The sequence below is a fragment of the Salvelinus namaycush genome, chromosome 16 (genome assembly GCF_016432855.1).
Source record: "Salvelinus namaycush isolate Seneca chromosome 16, SaNama_1.0, whole genome shotgun sequence".
Classification (NCBI taxonomy): Eukaryota; Metazoa; Chordata; class Actinopteri; order Salmoniformes; family Salmonidae; genus Salvelinus; species Salvelinus namaycush.
This window is the reverse complement of record NC_052322.1, coordinates 13,177,831-13,195,631: the sequence shown is the minus strand read 5'-3', so window position 1 is coordinate 13,195,631 and position 17,801 is coordinate 13,177,831. Positions and strand designations below refer to the sequence as shown.

Sequence of the window (17,801 nt, the reverse complement as noted above, 5' to 3'; positions counted from 1 at the left end):
ATCCCTGTCAACTCCAGAGGACCGCATGATGAATCCTAGAGTGATGCTGCTAATCAATACCTTCATGGGTGAATGAATTAGAACGATTTTACAAAATGCCCCAATCAAAATTCCACTCACTGTCACCCGGTCTGTCCAAGTGAATGGGCTAGACTCTTGGTCCTGTCAGTTCTCTCAGCAGTGAGTGTGGCGCTGAGATGAGGCCCAGACTGCAGATCAGTAGTACTGCAGGCATATAGTCACTGTCTGTGTGAAATGACCATGGGTAAAGACAACACAGCTGTGGCTGGAGGACTCTGTCATATCTAGTTGCACCAGCTGGTCTGAACAGGACAGAGCTAGCCTGGTCCCAGACCGGTTTGTGCTTTCTGGGCATCGTCACGGTGTGACAATGCCCAAAGGAGTTGGGAAGACAGGCACAAACAGATCTGGAACCAGGCCAGGAAAGGGCTGATGTGAGATGGTGACAGCTCCGGGCGAAGTCAGCCCACTGCTGTTCTTCCGCTGCCTGGTCTGTGCTGCTCCACTCTTTCCTTTCCACAGCAAAGACTGGACTGAGGAGCATGATAAAGATACAACACAAAATTACCGTTTTTCCTCTTATGCCAATGAACCAGTTACAAAATGTGTAGATTGCGATTTTCTCTGCTTATGGAGTGTTGACTTCCGTGGCCTTGTGAGGATGGATTCCAACTGGTCCCACACCTCGACACATTCATGATCTTTGGAAAGGGTCACCATCACTGGTTCAATTTGATCTGCCAGGGAAATCTCAAAACACAATCCAAAGGATGGCCAAACAATCTTCAGAAAAGAGACACTCCACAATGAAACAATTGTCTCCAATTTGCATTAGTGCAATGACACACTAATAGAAGAGTAACTACCTTTATAATGACGGTATAGTATGATTGGCTATAGTTTGTTTCAGATGAAGGCTGAGATCGGTTGTTACATATAAGAATTGGTAAAACAATGTTAAAAGAGACAAATGGGACTCAATTTTATGCATTTATTCATGTAGTTATTTCACTGATTCAAAGGCTCAAGGCTGGGTCAGCGATTTAATAGCCAAAAATACTCTAGATTTTGTGGTTAATTTCTTTATCATCTGCTTTCTTCACTTGTTCTCTTCATTTTTTTTTTTTTGGACCATCCTTCCTTAAAAATGCCACAACTTTGAAAAGTGCATTTCTTCAAAACTTATTTCTCCTTCTTTCCCCATAAAAACATTTTCCCCCATCTTCAAGGCTTATGAGGTCACAAATTCGCAAACAAGAAACAACCAACATTTTCCCCCAAAGGTTTTATAACCATCCTGTTCAGACACACAAACAACCTTCTCCTTTTTACACAGCCAGAGAAGAACAAAAAGATTAAACATAAACTCCCAAACCTTTTGTACAGAGAAATCAAACTAAACAGAGAAAATGTATTTTATATTAGTCCATGTTTTTATCCTCTGAATTCACTCCCTCTCAGGTTTCTGCCTTTTTAATGTGGGAGGGGAGGGAGATTCACACATACCAGGTACAGGTCTGTGTGTCTATTGACATGAGGCTCTGTGTGTAGTAGGTAATATCAGTCAGTCAGCCCATCATACCACGCTGCTGGTCGGTCTGTTTCTTTATATGGATTAGGAACCAGTTGTATGTCTAGAGGCCATTTTTCCAACAAGTCACCCAGTAATGTCAATGATGGTGCGTCTGTGTGTCATCAGTTTCAATCTTTCAGAGTAGGCAAGGTAAATCGTGTGTATATGTTAAGAGTCTCAGTGTGGGTAGGTCTAAGCCAGTCCGAATCCCTCTGAGCATTCCTGAATGGCCAGCAGCAGCATGTGTCTCAGTTTCTCGTAGCTCTCGTAGGCTGGGAGGTCCAGCTGGTTAAAGCTATATAGGAGAGAAGGAGAGGTTAGGAAGGAATCAACGTCAACCAACGTTTTCATTCAATACATGGATGCATGGGGTGAATCTCCAGTGTCTCTCCTCACCTCAAAACATCAGGGGGAAGATAACATAAGAGCACTTCCTTACTTCCCATTTTGAGGAGGACATGAAGCCTAGACTAAGGACTTTTTGAGATTGTGTGTGCACTTGTGTTATTTACCAGGTGTGAGCTGTGTGGGTATACATTTATTTACCAGGTGTGAGCTGTGTGGGTGTATATTTATTTATTCACCAGGTGTGAGCTGTGTGGGTGTATATTTATTTATTCACCAGGTGTGAGCTGTGTGGGTGTATATTTCATTACCAGGTGTGAGCTGTGTGTGTGTATATTTCATTACCAGGTGTGAGCTGTGTGTGTGTATATTTCATTACCAGGTGTGAGCTGTGTGTGTGTATATTTCATTACCAGGTGTGAGCTGTGTGGGTGTATATTTCTTTACTAGGTGTGAGCTGTGTGGGTGTATATTTCTTTACTAGGTGTGAGCTGTGTGGGTGTATATTTCTTTACTAGGTGTGAGCTGTGTGGGTGTATATTTCTTTACCAGGTGTGAGCTGTGTGGGTGTATATTTCTTTACCAGGTGTGAGCTGTGTGGGTGTATATTTCTTTACCAGGTGTGAGCTGTGTGGGTGTATATTTCTTTACCAGGTGTGAGCTGTGTGGGTGTATATTTCTTTACCAGGTGTGAGCTGTGTGGGTGTATATTTCTTTACCAGGTGTGAGCTGTGTGGGTGTATATTTCTTTACCAGGTGTGAGCTGTGTGGGTGTATATTTCTTTACCAGGTGTGAGCTGACGGTAGGCGGTCGGTGGAGCGGTCGTCGCGGTGGATCTGGAACTTCTGTATTCCGTTCATGCCCTCCAGTGCTGCGAAGCCCTGCAGAGGAACCTTGGACGTGCCCGTCACGAACTGCAGGAATTTGGCTCTGTCCGCCTGGTCGAAGGAACGCAGGGCCCGCCAGAACCACTGGATCTGAGGTGAGAAACGGTCAGGGTCACACCTACACTACACAGACCAGTAGCACACAATCAATATTAATGCATAGTATATAATACAACCAATAGACCCATCTGGTATGTGTGACATCATTGGTGCTGGGTTGTATTCACCAGGCACTAAACTACAGAAAACAGACTGCAAAGGGGAGGGACTACCTGGAACTTGTCCAATAAGATTTAGTTTTCTGTTGCTAAATGTAACATTTTGCTCTAACGAATACGACCCGTGTCTATATGTCTCTGTATGCACTTGTATGGAGCTGGACGGGTACTCTGTGTGTGAGAGAGAGAGTGTGTGTCTCTACCTGTATGGAGCTGGACTGGTACTTGTGGTACTCAGTGTTGGCCTTGAGGTCGTCTATATCTATAGTGGGCAGGCCAGATATGAGCAGCTCCAGCTCCTGCTCTGTGAAGATGGAGATCAGCCTCTTGGGGATGATCTCGTAGAAACCCTCCAGATAGGCTGACAGCTGCTTACGGATCGCACCTACAGGAGGAGGAAGAGAGGGAGTGACCATGTAGACTAACACACTTACAAAGCTACCATTTCACACAAGTAGTACTTCACTACAAGACTTTCAGCTGTGCAACATTTGACAACGTATGTGCCTATTTTATAAGGCTAACTAATAAAATGTATACCATGTATAAAATATGTATATTACTAATTTGGGTGCTTGACTGGATGCTCACAAATGTACTTTTAAATGCTGGTATCTGTAAAGCACTTTGTGACTACTGCTGATGTAAAAAGGGCTTTCTAAAGTACATTAGATTGATAAATGTGTCAGGTTTCTATGTGTTGGTGTTGTCTCGGTTCTCACCAGTCATCTTCATCTGACAGACTAGGTGGACATACTCCTTCTTGTTCTCCTCGGTGACAATGATGTTGCCTCCGTTAGGCTTCAGGTCCCGCACCTCACACACGCCAAACTCCTGGACCTGGAGGGAGGGGGGGAGAAAGAGGGAGGGAAGGAGAGAGCGAGAGAGGATGAGAGTTCAGCAGAGCCACCACAGAATTAAATAGAATCTATGAGGGGTTCACTGGCGAGAGCGAAAAGATAAATGTAACTATTTACCATCATTTATCCAATGTCATTTTTAGTCATGGCTGGCATCTGATTTTTAATAACTATCTTGAGGCACTCAGTCGCATAATTAGCAGTTTTCTGAGTTCAGTTAAAGGGACATTTCCAGAAGTTCAACTTCACATTCATCATGTCCAGCACTACCCCGACCCAACGTATGTGAAAATGGCACGTTTATGTTTTTTATTAAAAAATACTTTTTTCCCAATGGCACTTTTTCAACCAATTAGTTGGCAATGCCTACTCATAATTGGTTGAAATCACATGATGCACACCAGATGATGCCATTGGGAAAACTTTTTTAATACAAAACACAGAAACGCTCCATTCTCACATACATTGGGTCGGGTTAGTGCCGGACATGATGAATGTGAAGTTGAACTTTTTGGAAATGTCCCTTTAGTATAAAAGAGACACGAGCGCACACACACACACACGACATACCTCAGTGCTGAACGTCAGCTCATAGCCCAGAGTGGAGACATTATTCTCCAGCAGGTAGACAAGGCCCTGGAAGAATGGGTAGTCCTCACTCTCCATGTCTGTGTACCTGAGGACAACATAACACCGGCAGCTAAATCAACTACTGAAACACTCCACAAATTAACAAAACATCTCTTGCTACGTACAAGTACATCTCAATGATCTGAACACTGTTTCCCTTAGTGGGACAAAAAAAAGTGGTATTGAATTGAACAATAGTTCACAGATGAAGGGTTACACTGAGTACATGTCATTGTATCTGCAGCCGAGAGGTAAGGCGCAGTACCTGTCGTCCTTGCCCAGGAACTGCTTGTAGAAGCTGCTTGTGAAGTAGTGTGTGTGTCCACTGCTTGTAGAAGCTGCGTGTGAAGTAGTGTGTGTGTCCACAGCCCCCCTAACTGACACTCTTGCCCAGGATGTGCTTGTAGAAGCTGCGTGTGAAGTAGTGTGTGTGTCCACAGCCCCCCTAACTGACACTCTTGCCCAGGATGTGCTTGTAGAAGCTGCATGTGAAGTAGTGTGTGTGTGTGTGTGTGTCCACAGCCCCCCTACCTGACACTCTTTCCCAGGATGTGCTTGTAGAAGCTGCGTGTGAAGTAGCACTCCAGCAGTCGGTTGTCGTAGACGGCCTTGGCCACCACGCGACCTACGAACTTGAAGTAGCTGAGGTGGTTTGGGTTGCAGTGGGACGAGGGGTTAATGGTGTAGGTAACCCTGTCGCCGGGCGAGGTGCGGAACAGGGCGTACATGGCGTTAAACATCTCCCTGGAGATGATCATGTACCACTCTCTCAGCAGACCTCCGGCATCCTGACCCTCCTCCCCTTCAAACACTATGTACCTAGGAGGTGGGGGAGGGGATGAGGGATGAAAGGAGAAAGAGGGGGGGGGGTGTAGGTCAGTACACTTGACTGTCATTCTGTCATGTGGAGAAGAGAGAGAAAGAGAGGGACATGGGGAAAAATAGACAGATGGAGAGAAAGACAGAGAAAGACAGGAAAACAGAAAGACAGAAACAGAAACCATAAGAGACACAGGAAATAAGAGTTCCCATTCCTTACAGTCTGTTCTTCATGTCCTCGGGGCTCTTGCGGTGCAGCTCTCTGTAAGAGTCTTCAAACACGTGGTCCCTCCTGACGTGGACAGCCATGTCCTCCTTCCTCAGACCCTCGTCCAGACGCTCCAGCTCCTGACGGAAGTACCTGGAGGGAGGGAGTCAAATTAGTAAAGAAAGAACCTACAATGTTATCATGAGAGACACACATTCCACCTAAAGGACCAGTGTTTGACCTGGAGCGATCAGGGTTGTGTTCATTAGGGCAAGCAACCGTATTAAAAAGTTTTGCAACGGAAGACAACATTTTTTTGTTGGACAAGTCTAGGATGTCCCTCCCGGTTTCATTCTATTGTCTTCCATTCGGTGCCTAATGAACACTAAAGAAGCCTTCCTTACTTTCGCTTGACGTCAAAGTCGAGGATACGGATGTAGTCGACCAGCACAGCGAAGGGTCCGTCGGCCAGGTGGGTGGTGGACTGACGCAGAATCTGGTTAAGCACGGTGCGGTGAGTCTCTGTAGAGGGAATGAAGGCGGGAGGGAGACAAAGGGAGAGAGAAAGAAAGGACACATGTCAGTCGCATTTTAGGTCTTGAATGATCCAGGCTGAATCTCAACATTATTTTCCTTGACTCCTCACGTCCGCTCTCCTCGTCACCAAGGGGGAAGCAAGGAAATCACTGGAGGAAAATATCAGCTTTCCTTTGACATTTGACAGAGAGTCCGTGAAAGAGAGCGGATGCAAGGGAAATACATGAGTCACCCCCTGCTATACCCTCCCATCGCTGCTCTCCAGTCCCAAAACTCACCGGCAAAGCGGAGGAACTTCTGTGTGTCGGGAGGCAGGTTGGAGGAAATGTGCATGGAGGAGGGTTCCCTGGAGAAGAAGGGGTCCAGAGAAGAGGGGGTGGCGGGGGTGAGGGGCGCTGGGGACAGGGGGGGAGGCTCATCTTTGATGTGGGACAACTGGCTCTCCCTGGTGTCCCTGACGGGGGGCTTGCTCTCCCTCTCTGTGGCGTGGACCAGGAAGAAGGCCTCCACCGCCGGCTGAAGAACTGAGGGCGAGAGAGGGGGGGTGAGTAGACTGCTGAATTCAAGTACCCAAACTCGTCCAATAACACACATATTTTTAACATTTTGTGGCTATTAACAAAACCCATTTCCAATGTTTCATTGCCTGAGTGTACAATCAATACCACTACTTCTTATACTTTAAGCACATTGGTTCAGGGGGTGGAACATATAGCACCCAGTAAGGTGTGGTAAAACTTAGTGCCACAGTTTTAGGTTTACTACAGTTAACACATACCCAGAACGGCGTGCTGATCATGTGACTCCTCCAGTTCCTTCAGGCACTCCCCGAGCATGTCCCACAGCTCGTCTAACAGAAGCTGCTCGCTTAGCAGGGGGAGGTCTGGGAGACGCTCCTCTGTCTCAGATTGGCCGTTGCCTTCTTCATCTGCATAAGAGAAGGAAATACAAAGCACACGTTAGACTAACTGAACCATGTCAAATTATACCCATACCATGGTATTTACCTTATAGTTCGATTGGCTCTGGCTGCATTCCAGGTCCTATTTTTTAGCAGTTGTGCATCTCTGACGATGTATGGTTTATCATATGAACATGGGTCCTGAGACATTAACATCTTCAGGTGTTATGAGATGTGATAATCTGTGCAGTGTGACTGCAATGAAGACGTCCTGGAACGCACCCACTATGTGTTGTGGTTAATGGCCCAATGCAGCCATTTTATATCGACATTAAGTACCTTACTGTAATACATTTCCATTCAAATGGGCAAAAAATAGTTTTTTAGCATAAAGAATTTCACTAGGACTGTCTGGGAATGGTCTGAGCGGGAGGGGAAAAACTAGCTGTTATTGGCAGAAAGGTCTAGAACCTTTTGTTATTGGCCAATTTACCGCATGGTGACATCACCATAGAAAGACGAAAGTATCACGCAAAGACTCAGTGCAGTCAAGATAGTTTTTCCTGTGTTTTGTATCAACGGCAGGTTTGCTGATCAGAAGATCTGGTGTAGATTTCCAACCAGCAACTATCAGGAAATAACACTGATCAAATGTTTTCACACTTTTACAGTGTTTGTTTCTTCAGCCGTTGATACAAAACACAGGGAAAACTATTTTGACTGCACTGAGTCTTTACGTGATTAGTGTTGCAGTAGTTTAACGGCAGTCTTACCCAGGGGTGCAAGGTCCTGCTCCAGAGGGGATGGCTGGTCTACATCCATGGGAGACTCATCCCTCTGGGCTGCCTGGGGCTCCGACACTGACCCTACCTCCGACTGGAGAAGGAATGGTAGGGGGAGGGTAGGATGACAAAAGTAGGTGCCGAGAGGGGGAATATTTGGGCAGATGGGAAGAGCGAGAAAGAAAGACAGAAATGTGATCAATATGAAAGGCAGACAGTTTACTGGAAAAATGAGTGTACCATGCTGATGCATGATGCCATTCTCATAAACCTGCAGAGAGGGGGTGACTGGGAGGCGAGGTGACTGGGAGGGGGGCTAAAAGCATGAAGCCATGACAGCTAGCCAATACAGACCTCATCACATCATACAGTAGAGAAAGCAGGCAGCACCTCCATTCCAGAGCTGGGTTCAAACACTATTTGAAACCTTCCAAATAATTTCAGCATCTGCTCTAGCCTGCCTGGTCATTCCAATACTGAATGCAGTGGATCATTGGCAGCACATATCTCCCATCTCAGTCTGTTTTCAGCTTTCTTCATGTCAGCGGTATGGAGGTTGTCGGTGTGAGATTGCGGGATGTATGGTAGGCTTATTTCAAATGCACCGATGGTGTCAGTAGCAGTGTGTCGGTATCCATGTTTGGAGTAAGATCAATATGGAAATGTAATCGATAGTGTGAGCGTATGGTGAGTATGAATGTAAATCAGACCTTGGTTAAAACAGTATTTTCTTTCTTTTAAATACGTTAGCTACACTTGAAGGAGTGTGCCTGATAGAATGGAACCAATGCTTAAAGTGCAAAAAACACCCATCTGGTACTATTTGAACCCAGGTCTAATGAATACGCATGTAGTCAGTATGCATCATTTAGTCAATAGCACACAAATGTGTGCTTGTGTGGATCAATAGGCATGTAGTCATGTTTGCTCAGAAGCAGCAGTAGTCGGTCAGTGCGTGCGTTGCGGCCCATCATGCTAACCGTTGCAGCGCTCGCCGTGCCGGGGGGAGGGGGGGCAGCGGCGGGGGCATGGGAGGCAGCCACGGAGGATCCGGCGACAGAGGCGGAAGGCGGGGGTGCCTGCTGGAGGCGGCGTGCCCGCTGCCCCTCTCTCACCATCTGGATGATGGCATCAGCCTCGGCTTCAAGCTGACGTACCGCCGCCTGGATACTGCTGGCAGAGCCCAGACTGGTGGAGCCTGGACACACAGGAGAGACCAGTTACATAACACTGACCCAGAGCAGAGAAAATCTAGACTAGTAAAGCTGACATTCCTGATTAAATCAGGAAAATAACAACCTTGCCAGAGAAAGCTGTCAACCAGTCGCGTCTTTTGTTTTTTACTTAATCCTAATGTTTTGAATTTTTCAGTTCATTTCTAAAATGAACAGACTGATGACTCAGCCATTCCTATGAATGATTTTGCCGTGTGTATGTGGGAGCGTGTGTAGTAGTGTACGGTTGTCCTACCTAGTCGTCCAGTCTGCTTGGCCTTCTTGTTGGCGCGGCGTGTGTCCTCTCGGAGCTGGATGATGACCTGCAGGACCCGCAGGAAGAACTTCTGGGTGGACGTCTTCGAGGTCAGGGAGGACATGCAGGGCAGCTGCAGCTCCCGCCCGCCCAGCGTACGCTTCTGGGCTGCCACGATCACCACGCTCTCCGAGCCGTCGAACCTGCGCCCCCGCCAGCACGCGAGGACGGGCGACAAGGCGAAGTACAGTCATTATACAGAAACAGACCAGTGGTAGAGTGGCAGGCAGGCGGACAACAAGGCAAAAGTTGTGGCTTAAATGACGAGACAGATTGTCGAGTAAACGAAACGTTATAATTGCTACCTTGCATTTCTTAACTTTTTGAGTATCATGACCATGTAAAACTAAAATAAAGATATTCTTCCTGTTTCAATCCTTGCTTTGTGGTTTTCCTATTTCTCAACACCGTGTGGGTCTCTATTCTCCCACCTGAAAGTGTGTGTTGTATTTAACTGAACCTGAATAGGTCAAGTTGACACTAGGAGAGAACCAGTGATGACTATCCATTAATATGACACTGTAATCTCCAGAGCCGTGTCTGAGAGCTAAATGTCAACCTAATCACAAAGCCGCCTCTAAAAAGCTGCTCCAACAGGATACTGTCATTAATACTGTGCATTTAGCCTCAAGATACTGAAATCCTCTACAAGTAATCACTTCACAGTCTTCCTTGTCCTACTATGTAGCTACTTGAGTTAATAGACACTTAGTTTAATCTGTGTCTAGCAAACTGGGCCTAACTGAAAAGCCTACCTCTGGACTAAAATTTAAAGTGATTTTTAGTCTAGGAATTAGGACCAGGACGATACCAGTATAGCAATATTTTTTCCATGGCAAAAATTGAAACACGAAGCAGACCAAACTCTTTGATCCTTTTAAAACCTGCTTTATGTAAAATAGTGTGTGCTATAGCTTGGAAAATAAATGAATGTGAATCTGGAAGACAATGTTTGTTTCGAACTTTCGAGCTGTTTTCCTTAAGAAGTTTTGTTTCCTTTACACGATACTGGTATCACCCCGGCCCTACTAGGAAGGGGCTTAATCTGGGTCCAGAATAATAGCTGGTACTATTTTCCTCCTCTCTCTTCACCTGCTAGAGAGCTTTCCCCTGACCCCTAGCTATCCCAGAACTTCTCTCTTCACCTGCTAGAGAGCTTTCCCCTAACCCCTAGCTATCCCAGAACTTCTCTTCACCTGCTAGAGAGCTTTCCCCTAACCCCTGACCCCTAGCTATCCCAGAACTTCTCTCTTCACCTGCTAGAGAGCTTACCCCTAACCCCTGACCCCGAGCTATCCCAGAACTTCTCTCTTCACCTGCTAGAGAGCTTTCCCCTAACCCCTGACCCCTAGCTATCCCAGAACTTCTCTCTTCACCTGCTAGAGAGCTTTCCCCTAACCCCTGACCCCTAGCTATCCCAGAACTTCTCTCTTCACCTGCTAGAGAGCTTACCCCTAACCCCTGACCCCTAGCTATCCCAGAACTTCTCTCTTCACCTGCTAGAGAGCTTACCCCTAACCCCTGACCCCTAGCTATCCCAGAACTTCTCTCTTCACCTGCTAGAGAGCTTACCCCTAACCCCTGACCCCTGGCTATCCCAGAACTTCTCTCTTCACCTGCTAGAGAGCTTTCCCCTAACCCCTAGCTATCCCAGAACTTCTCTCTTCACCTGCTAGAGAGCTTACCCCTAACCCCTGACCCCTAGCTATCCCAGAACTTCTCTCTTCACCTGCTAGAGAGCTTTCCCCTAACCCCTAGCTATCCCAGAACTTCTCTTCACCTGCTAGAGAGCTTTCCCCTAACCCCTGACCCCTAGCTATCCCAGAACTTCTCTCTTCACCTGCTAGAGAGCTTACCCCTAACCCCTGACCCCGAGCTATCCCAGAACTTCTCTTCACCTGCTAGAGAGCTTTCCCCTAACCCCTGACCCCTAGCTATCCCAGAACTTCTCTCTTCACCTGCTAGAGAGCTTACCCCTAACCCCTGACCCCGAGCTATCCCAGAACTTCTCTCTTCACCTGCTAGAGAGCTTTCCCCTAACCCCTGACCCCTAGCTATCCCAGAACTTCTCTCTTCACCTGCTAGAGAGCTTTCCCCTAACCCCTGACCCCTAGCTATCCCAGAACTTCTCTCTTCACCTGCTAGAGAGCTTACCCCTAACCCCTGACCCCTAGCTATCCCAGAACTTCTCTCTTCACCTGCTAGAGAGCTTACCCCTAACCCCTGACCCCTAGCTATCCCAGAACTTCTCTCTTCACCTGCTAGAGAGCTTACCCCTAACCCCTGACCCCTGGCTATCCCAGAACTTCTCTCTTCACCTGCTAGAGAGCTTTCCCCTAACCCCTAGCTATCCCAGAACTTCTCTCTTCACCTGCTAGAGAGCTTACCCCTAACCCCTGACCCCTAGCTATCCCAGAACTTCTCTCTTCACCTGCTAGAGAGCTTTCCCCTAACCCCTGACCCCTAGCTATCCCAGAACTTCTCTCTTCACCTGCTAGAGAGCTTACCCCTAACCCCTGACCCCTGGCTATCCCAGAACTTCTCTCTTCACCTGCTAGAGAGCTTACCCCTAACCCCTGACCCCTAGCTATCCCAGAACTTCTCTCTTCACCTGCTAGAGAGCTTGCCGGCCTTCAGCCTGGCAGAGAGGGAGGTGTCCTCGACCGGTGCGTCAGGTGACTGGGCGTCGGCCCGGGCTCTCCTCTGCTGCTCCAGGTTGTACTCACGCAGCTCAGCCAATAATGTGCCTAGAGGAGAGAGGGGAAGACCACCAGTGGTCACCAATCGGTCGACGACAAAGCCTTGCGTTCCAATTTTATTTTTATTTGTTTCGTGCTGTAAGTGCACCTAATTCAGCAGCGCCGGGAAGGCAAATTATTCCAATTTTGAACCATTTCCCCGTGCCCCCCCCCCCCCCCCAAAAGCTCATTATTATGCTCACTCAGCTGTGCCTCACAAGTAATACAACAAATGATCTATTACCAGTGGGCTTATACCTACAATTTTAATATAATATATGAAATATAATTTCAAAATGGTCTGAGAAGAACAACTTTGGCAGGGAAACTCAAGCATAGCCAATATATATGTATATTAATGTATTGTGCCAATAGCCTACTGCACAAACCTCCTTGCTACAGAACTGTTTTTAATTGGTTAATGCTGCATAGGCATAACACTAATCAAATTTGTTCATACTTTTACAGTGTTAGTTTCCTCAGCTGTTATACAACATGATATAAAAATGATTTTTTTTACTCTACTAGGCATTTAAGTAAAATCTTAGTGACAATGAAACAAACGCACCCGTTGGTAGTGTCAGCTATCTCAGGCTTTGAATAAAAACACCTTGAACGTGTATTGTGTAGTCTACTGACGCATCTGTTTGCAGTGTGTATCCCAGGTGTCTAGCCCATGAGGCTAGTAGACAGCACGGTGTGTTGTGTGTGTACCAATCTGTTTGCAGAGTGTGTATCCCAGGTGTCTAGCCCATGAGGCTAGTAGACAGCACGGTGTGTTAAGTGTGTGTACCAATCTGTTTGCAGAGTGTGTATCCCAGGTGTCTAGCCCATGAGGCTAGTAGACAGCACGGTGTGTTAAGTGTGTGTACCAATCTGTTTGCAGAGTGTGTATCCCAGGTGTCTAGCCCATGAGGCTAGTAGACAGCACGGTGTGTTAAGTGTGTGTACCAATCTGTTTGCAGAGTGTGTATCCCAGGTGTCTAGCCCCACTCAGCAGCAGACGGAGCACAGTGTCTCTGGTGGTTCCATCTCCTCTGGACAGCTGGAGCAGGATGTTGGCTGCATCCTCCAGACCCTCCTCTGAACACGAGTGACTGGTCAGCACCTGGGAAAGGGAAGGGGAAGAGTGTTATTCATTAGGTTCCAAACAGAAGAAAACTGACTGAAACCGGGAGGAACTTCCTAGGCTCTGGTCAAAAGGAGTGCACTGTAGGGGGAACACAGTGCCATTTCAGACACAGCAATGAACCTTTGTGCCCGGGCAACTGAAAGTGACTTAACTCTTACACCAACACATGCATCTAGACACGTAGAGAGCGATTAGCTTTCCCAGTTAGGGATCCAGTGTTAGTTTTAGTGGTCATTCAGTACCTCGACAGAGAGCTGTAGTTGTTTCTCAGTGAGTCCAGTGGAGGCCAGCTTGGTGTCACTTTCAACACAGAGCACGGTCGCTCTATGCTTCCCTGTCGGGACAAAACACACGCATCAATATTCTCTTCCGCTATGGTGCGTTACCTTGTAGGGCGCACGTAGATAAACATTACCACAGCCCTTAGTATTGCTCGATGGGTATTATGTGCTGTGTACTATGTGTAAGCAGCAGCGCTTGTAAGACTAAATTCCCATCTGGGACAATACAGTTGATGTTTTCTCAAACCACTCAAATAGAAAGTGATGTCAGTGTATTGCTTGTGAAGATGCTAGTTGTTCTCACCTGTGGCGCTGGCTCCAGTAGTTGTGGGTATAGACACTATAGCTGTAGAGGTCTGGCCTGTCCCTGAGGACGAGCCCTGCGCTGCAGCCACTACCGAGGCCCCCGACACCACCCCGACACCTGAGACCACCCCTACAGTGGTCCCCTGAGCAGAGGCGGAGACAGAGCCTGGAGGAGCGACGGCTGCACCGGCGGTGGTGGTCTGCGGTGTCGGGTGTCCGGCAGGGACTTCCGTAGCCTTATTATCGGGCAGGGCGATGGAGATGAGGGAGAGGAGACGCAGGAGCTTCTCGGTTAGCAGGGAGGAGCGTCGTATCACTGGGTGGGACAGCATATTCATCAGCTGGCCCAGCGGAGAAGCCTCCAGGCTGAACTGAGCCCCGTCTGCCTCCCCTCCCGCCCCCAGGGGAAGAGTCTTCATGGAGGCCTTGCCTTTCCTCGACACGTTCATGTTGTCCAGCTTCACCAGCAGGTCCCAGAAGTCGGTAGAGATGCCAAGGGACTGGGGGGTGATGGCCGCGCCACAGGCGCCCCCGCCCAGGGAGTTCTGGGCTGAGGAGGGGGTGTTGGAAGAGGTCTGGGTGGATCTAGAGCCTCCTCCTGCTGTTCCGGTGACGATAGAGGCAGCAGCACACAGACGGGAGTCTAGTTCAGATGTGGAGGAGGAGAGCATGTCCTTACAGCGCTGCTGGGTGAAGTGACTGGGGAACACCTGGAGATAGGAGAGCAACACATTAGATTAATGACCTGGACTAACTAAGAGACACACACATTACATTGCCAACTCACAATTTCCCTGACATTTTCAAACAAAAGCTCTGGTCAACTGGCAGTTATCCATCAAACACACCATTCATAAATCAGCACAAAGTTTTTGGACCCCCAAGATGAATGACAGACGTGAGCAGTAACGTGTCCACCACCCATCCAGAGTACAAAACAGTCTCCTACCTTGGCCAGTTGGATAAGAGTATCCAGTACGTGTCGACAGACCACAGGGGCGGCCTGGGGGTGGATGTGTACGGTCGACCCTCCTCCACCTGCACAAGTCATCCCCGCCGCACCCCCCTGTACCCCTCCTCCCAGGGTCCCCCCGGACCCTCCTGACGTCCCCCCCGCAGAGTGCCGGTCGGCATGCTTTCGTCCCGACGCTCGCTGGATCTGGAAAATGTTTGTACGGCATCCTAGCGCCGCGTCCATGGAAACGGACAGCCAAGAGAGCTGGGAGGAGCTACGAGACTCCACCCGGTTGAGAAGCTCCAGAGAGGAGGAAGAGGAGGAGGAAGAGAGTGAGGCGGAAGCGGTTGCTGCAGTCGTAGATCCTTTACTCCCGCCGTAACCTCCCTGACCGGCAGCAGTCCTCTTGCCTCTGGCGTCTTCCAGGCGGGTGGTCTCGACACAAACCTCACTCTCGCTGCTGCGCTGCAGGATGGAGAGCAGACTGCGGATGACCCAGCCACGCGTCTGGGAGTGGTAGCACAGGTTGCGGAGCACGCGGTGCAGACGGCTGGTGTTGAGTTTGGGTTCGTCTACGAAGAGGAGGACCAGGAGACAGGACAATGCCTCGTGGTCCAGGAGCAGACGACCGCGCAGACGCAGCAGAGAGTCCACACTGGAACTGGACGGTCTGGGGAGAGGACAGGTTAGTCATAAGAGGTCATACAGACACACTTTAAACAGACTCATCTCTCACAGACTTTATCCTCAGACCATTCCTCGCCCTCTCACCTGCTCTGGTTGGCCCCTCCTCCCATTTGGAAGGTCCCGCCTCTCTGCACGGCAAGGCGGGTGTACTGTACCCCTCGGTTGCCCCCCAGGCGGCTGGTAAAGGCAGGCGACCTCAAGATGGCCGACAGGGCCGAGCTGGAACTATGGCCGAACAGCCTCTCGTGCATCAGCTGTCTCTGACGAGCCTGGGGATGTCAAATTTACAAAACATGCAATCATGAATATCCCAGTATATTATGTAGCCGGAACAGAACTTTATAATTTTTGTAATTTTATTTTTTGAAGTTATTCTATGCAAGTTCACTTTTGTTACTTGGTGCTAGTGTGTAGTAAAACGTTTGAATCTTACACTCACCTCCTGCTCCCGGCGCAGCGCGGCTGCCTCGGCGGCGATGTCCGGGGGCATGACGGCCAGCACGCTGTCCTCCATGTCTTCTAGGACGGAGCGCCGCAGCTCCGATGGGAGGGTCTGGATGAAGGTGACGGGGTCCAGGGGAGTGTCGCCCTGCGTGGGCTGCTGGGACAGCTCTCTACGCTGCTGTTCAGCACGTTGTTGGGCCAGGACCTGGGGAGAGGAGAGACAGTTCTTTAACTAATGATCCCAATTTTGAAAAAACTTATTAAGGCTTTAAAGCATTCATTAAGTCTTCCTAAGGCCACACAGAGGCTTCAATAGCTTGAGTATAATGGAAATGTTAGGTGTTAGACCAAGATCACTAAATCTTCCCCTCTCTACACTACTCATAAACATGTACACTACATGGCTAAAAGTATGTGGACATCTCATTCCAAAACCATGGCCATTATTACGGTGTTCGTCCCCCCTTTTGCTGCTATAACAGCCTCCACTCTTCTGGGAAGGCTTTCCACTAGATGTTGGAACATTGCTGCGGGGACTTGCTTCCATTCAGCCACAAGAGCATTAGTGAGGTCAGGCACTGATGTTGGGAGATAAGGCCTGGCTCGCGGTCGGCGTTCTAATTCATCCCAAAGGTGTACGATGTGGTTGAGGGTAGGGCTCTGTGCAGGCCAGGCAAGTTCTTTTACACCGATCTCGACAAACCATTTCTGTATGGACCTTGCTTTGTGCATGGGGGCATTGTCATGCTTAAACAGGAAAGGGCCTTCCCCCAAACGGTTGCCACAAAGTTAGAAGCACAGAATCATCTAGAATGTCATTATATGCTGTAGCATTAAGATTTCCCTTCACTGGAACTAAGGGCCCTAGCCCGAACCATGGAAAAACAGCCCCAGACCATTATTCCTCCACCACCAAACTTTACAGTTGGTACTATGCATTGGAGCAGGTAGTGGGTCTCCTGTCATACCCAAACCCAGATTAGTCCGTCGGACTGCCAGATGGTGAAGCGTGATTCACTGCTCCAGAGTCCAATGGCGGTGAGCTTTACACCACTCCAGCCGAAGCTTGGCATTGCGCATGGTGATCTTAGGCTTGTGTGCTCCCGACGAACAGTTATTGTGCTGACGTTGCTTCCAGAGGCAGTTTTGAACTCGGTAGTGAGTGTTGCAACTGAGGACAGACGATTTTTACCCGCTACGCGCTTCAGCACTCGGCAGTCCCATTCTGTGAGCTTGTGTGGCCTACCACTTCAGAGCTGAGCCGTTGTTCCTCCTAGACGTTTCCACTTCACAATAACAGCACTTACAGTTGACCGGGGCAGCTCTAGCAGGGCAGACATTTGACGAACTGACTTGTTGGAAAGGTGGCATCCTATGACGGTGCCACGTTGAAAGTCACTGAGCTCTTTAGTACGGGCCATTCTACTGCCAATGTTTGTCTATGGAGATTCCATGGCTGTGTGCTCAACTCTATACACCTGTCAGCAACGGATGTGGCTGAAATAGACGAATCCACAAATTTGAAGGGTGTCCACATACGTATGACCATGGAGTGTATTTAAGCTCAATTTTAAGCCCCACATAGATAATTTACAAGACAAGTCATAATACATAACAGGATGATTATTAGGGTGATGTATTTTCGTTCCTCACCTCCTCCTGTATGGCGGGTGGCAGGGCAGCCAGGAACTCAGGGCTGACCTCTGTGACCCCTGGTCCTCCTCCCAGTACGGGGGCAGTGGTGGAGGGGAGGGTGGCCGCGGCAGGGGGGCGTGCTGGGGGTCGGATACCCAGCTGGTTCTGGAGCACCTCACGACGGATGTCCTCTGGAAGAGCTGCCAGGAAGGATGGGTCTACACCCTCTGGTAGACTGATGCCTGGAGGGGGGGGGAGGGGTGAGTGTAGGGCTCTACTGTGCATGACGTAACACAAGGGTGGCCAACCCT

General features: G+C 48.7%; 1 protein-coding gene across 1 annotated transcript in view; it reads right to left on the bottom strand.

Annotated features, from left to right (window-relative positions):
- Positions 1 to 998: 998 nt before the first annotated feature.
- The window catches only part of LOC120061009 (E3 ubiquitin-protein ligase HUWE1-like), a 77,419-nt gene continuing 60,616 nt past the window's right edge, over positions 999 to 17,801 (bottom strand). The window contains exons 64-84 of the mRNA XM_039010487.1: positions 17,509 to 17,732; positions 15,851 to 16,060; positions 15,496 to 15,680; positions 14,719 to 15,394; positions 13,768 to 14,479; positions 13,425 to 13,516; positions 13,002 to 13,158; positions 11,924 to 12,059; positions 9,253 to 9,455; positions 8,763 to 8,980; positions 7,774 to 7,876; positions 6,878 to 7,027; positions 6,378 to 6,623; positions 5,967 to 6,084; positions 5,575 to 5,715; positions 5,067 to 5,354; positions 4,476 to 4,581; positions 3,768 to 3,885; positions 3,249 to 3,430; positions 2,727 to 2,917; positions 999 to 1,889 (exon numbers count right to left, since the gene is read on the bottom strand). Of these exons, the coding sequence (XP_038866415.1) occupies positions 1,787 to 1,889; positions 2,727 to 2,917; positions 3,249 to 3,430; positions 3,768 to 3,885; positions 4,476 to 4,581; positions 5,067 to 5,354; positions 5,575 to 5,715; positions 5,967 to 6,084; positions 6,378 to 6,623; positions 6,878 to 7,027; positions 7,774 to 7,876; positions 8,763 to 8,980; positions 9,253 to 9,455; positions 11,924 to 12,059; positions 13,002 to 13,158; positions 13,425 to 13,516; positions 13,768 to 14,479; positions 14,719 to 15,394; positions 15,496 to 15,680; positions 15,851 to 16,060; positions 17,509 to 17,732 (4,559 nt within the window). The 3' untranslated portion in view covers positions 999 to 1,786. The remainder of the gene's footprint in view (positions 1,890 to 2,726; positions 2,918 to 3,248; positions 3,431 to 3,767; positions 3,886 to 4,475; positions 4,582 to 5,066; positions 5,355 to 5,574; positions 5,716 to 5,966; positions 6,085 to 6,377; positions 6,624 to 6,877; positions 7,028 to 7,773; positions 7,877 to 8,762; positions 8,981 to 9,252; positions 9,456 to 11,923; positions 12,060 to 13,001; positions 13,159 to 13,424; positions 13,517 to 13,767; positions 14,480 to 14,718; positions 15,395 to 15,495; positions 15,681 to 15,850; positions 16,061 to 17,508; positions 17,733 to 17,801) is intronic.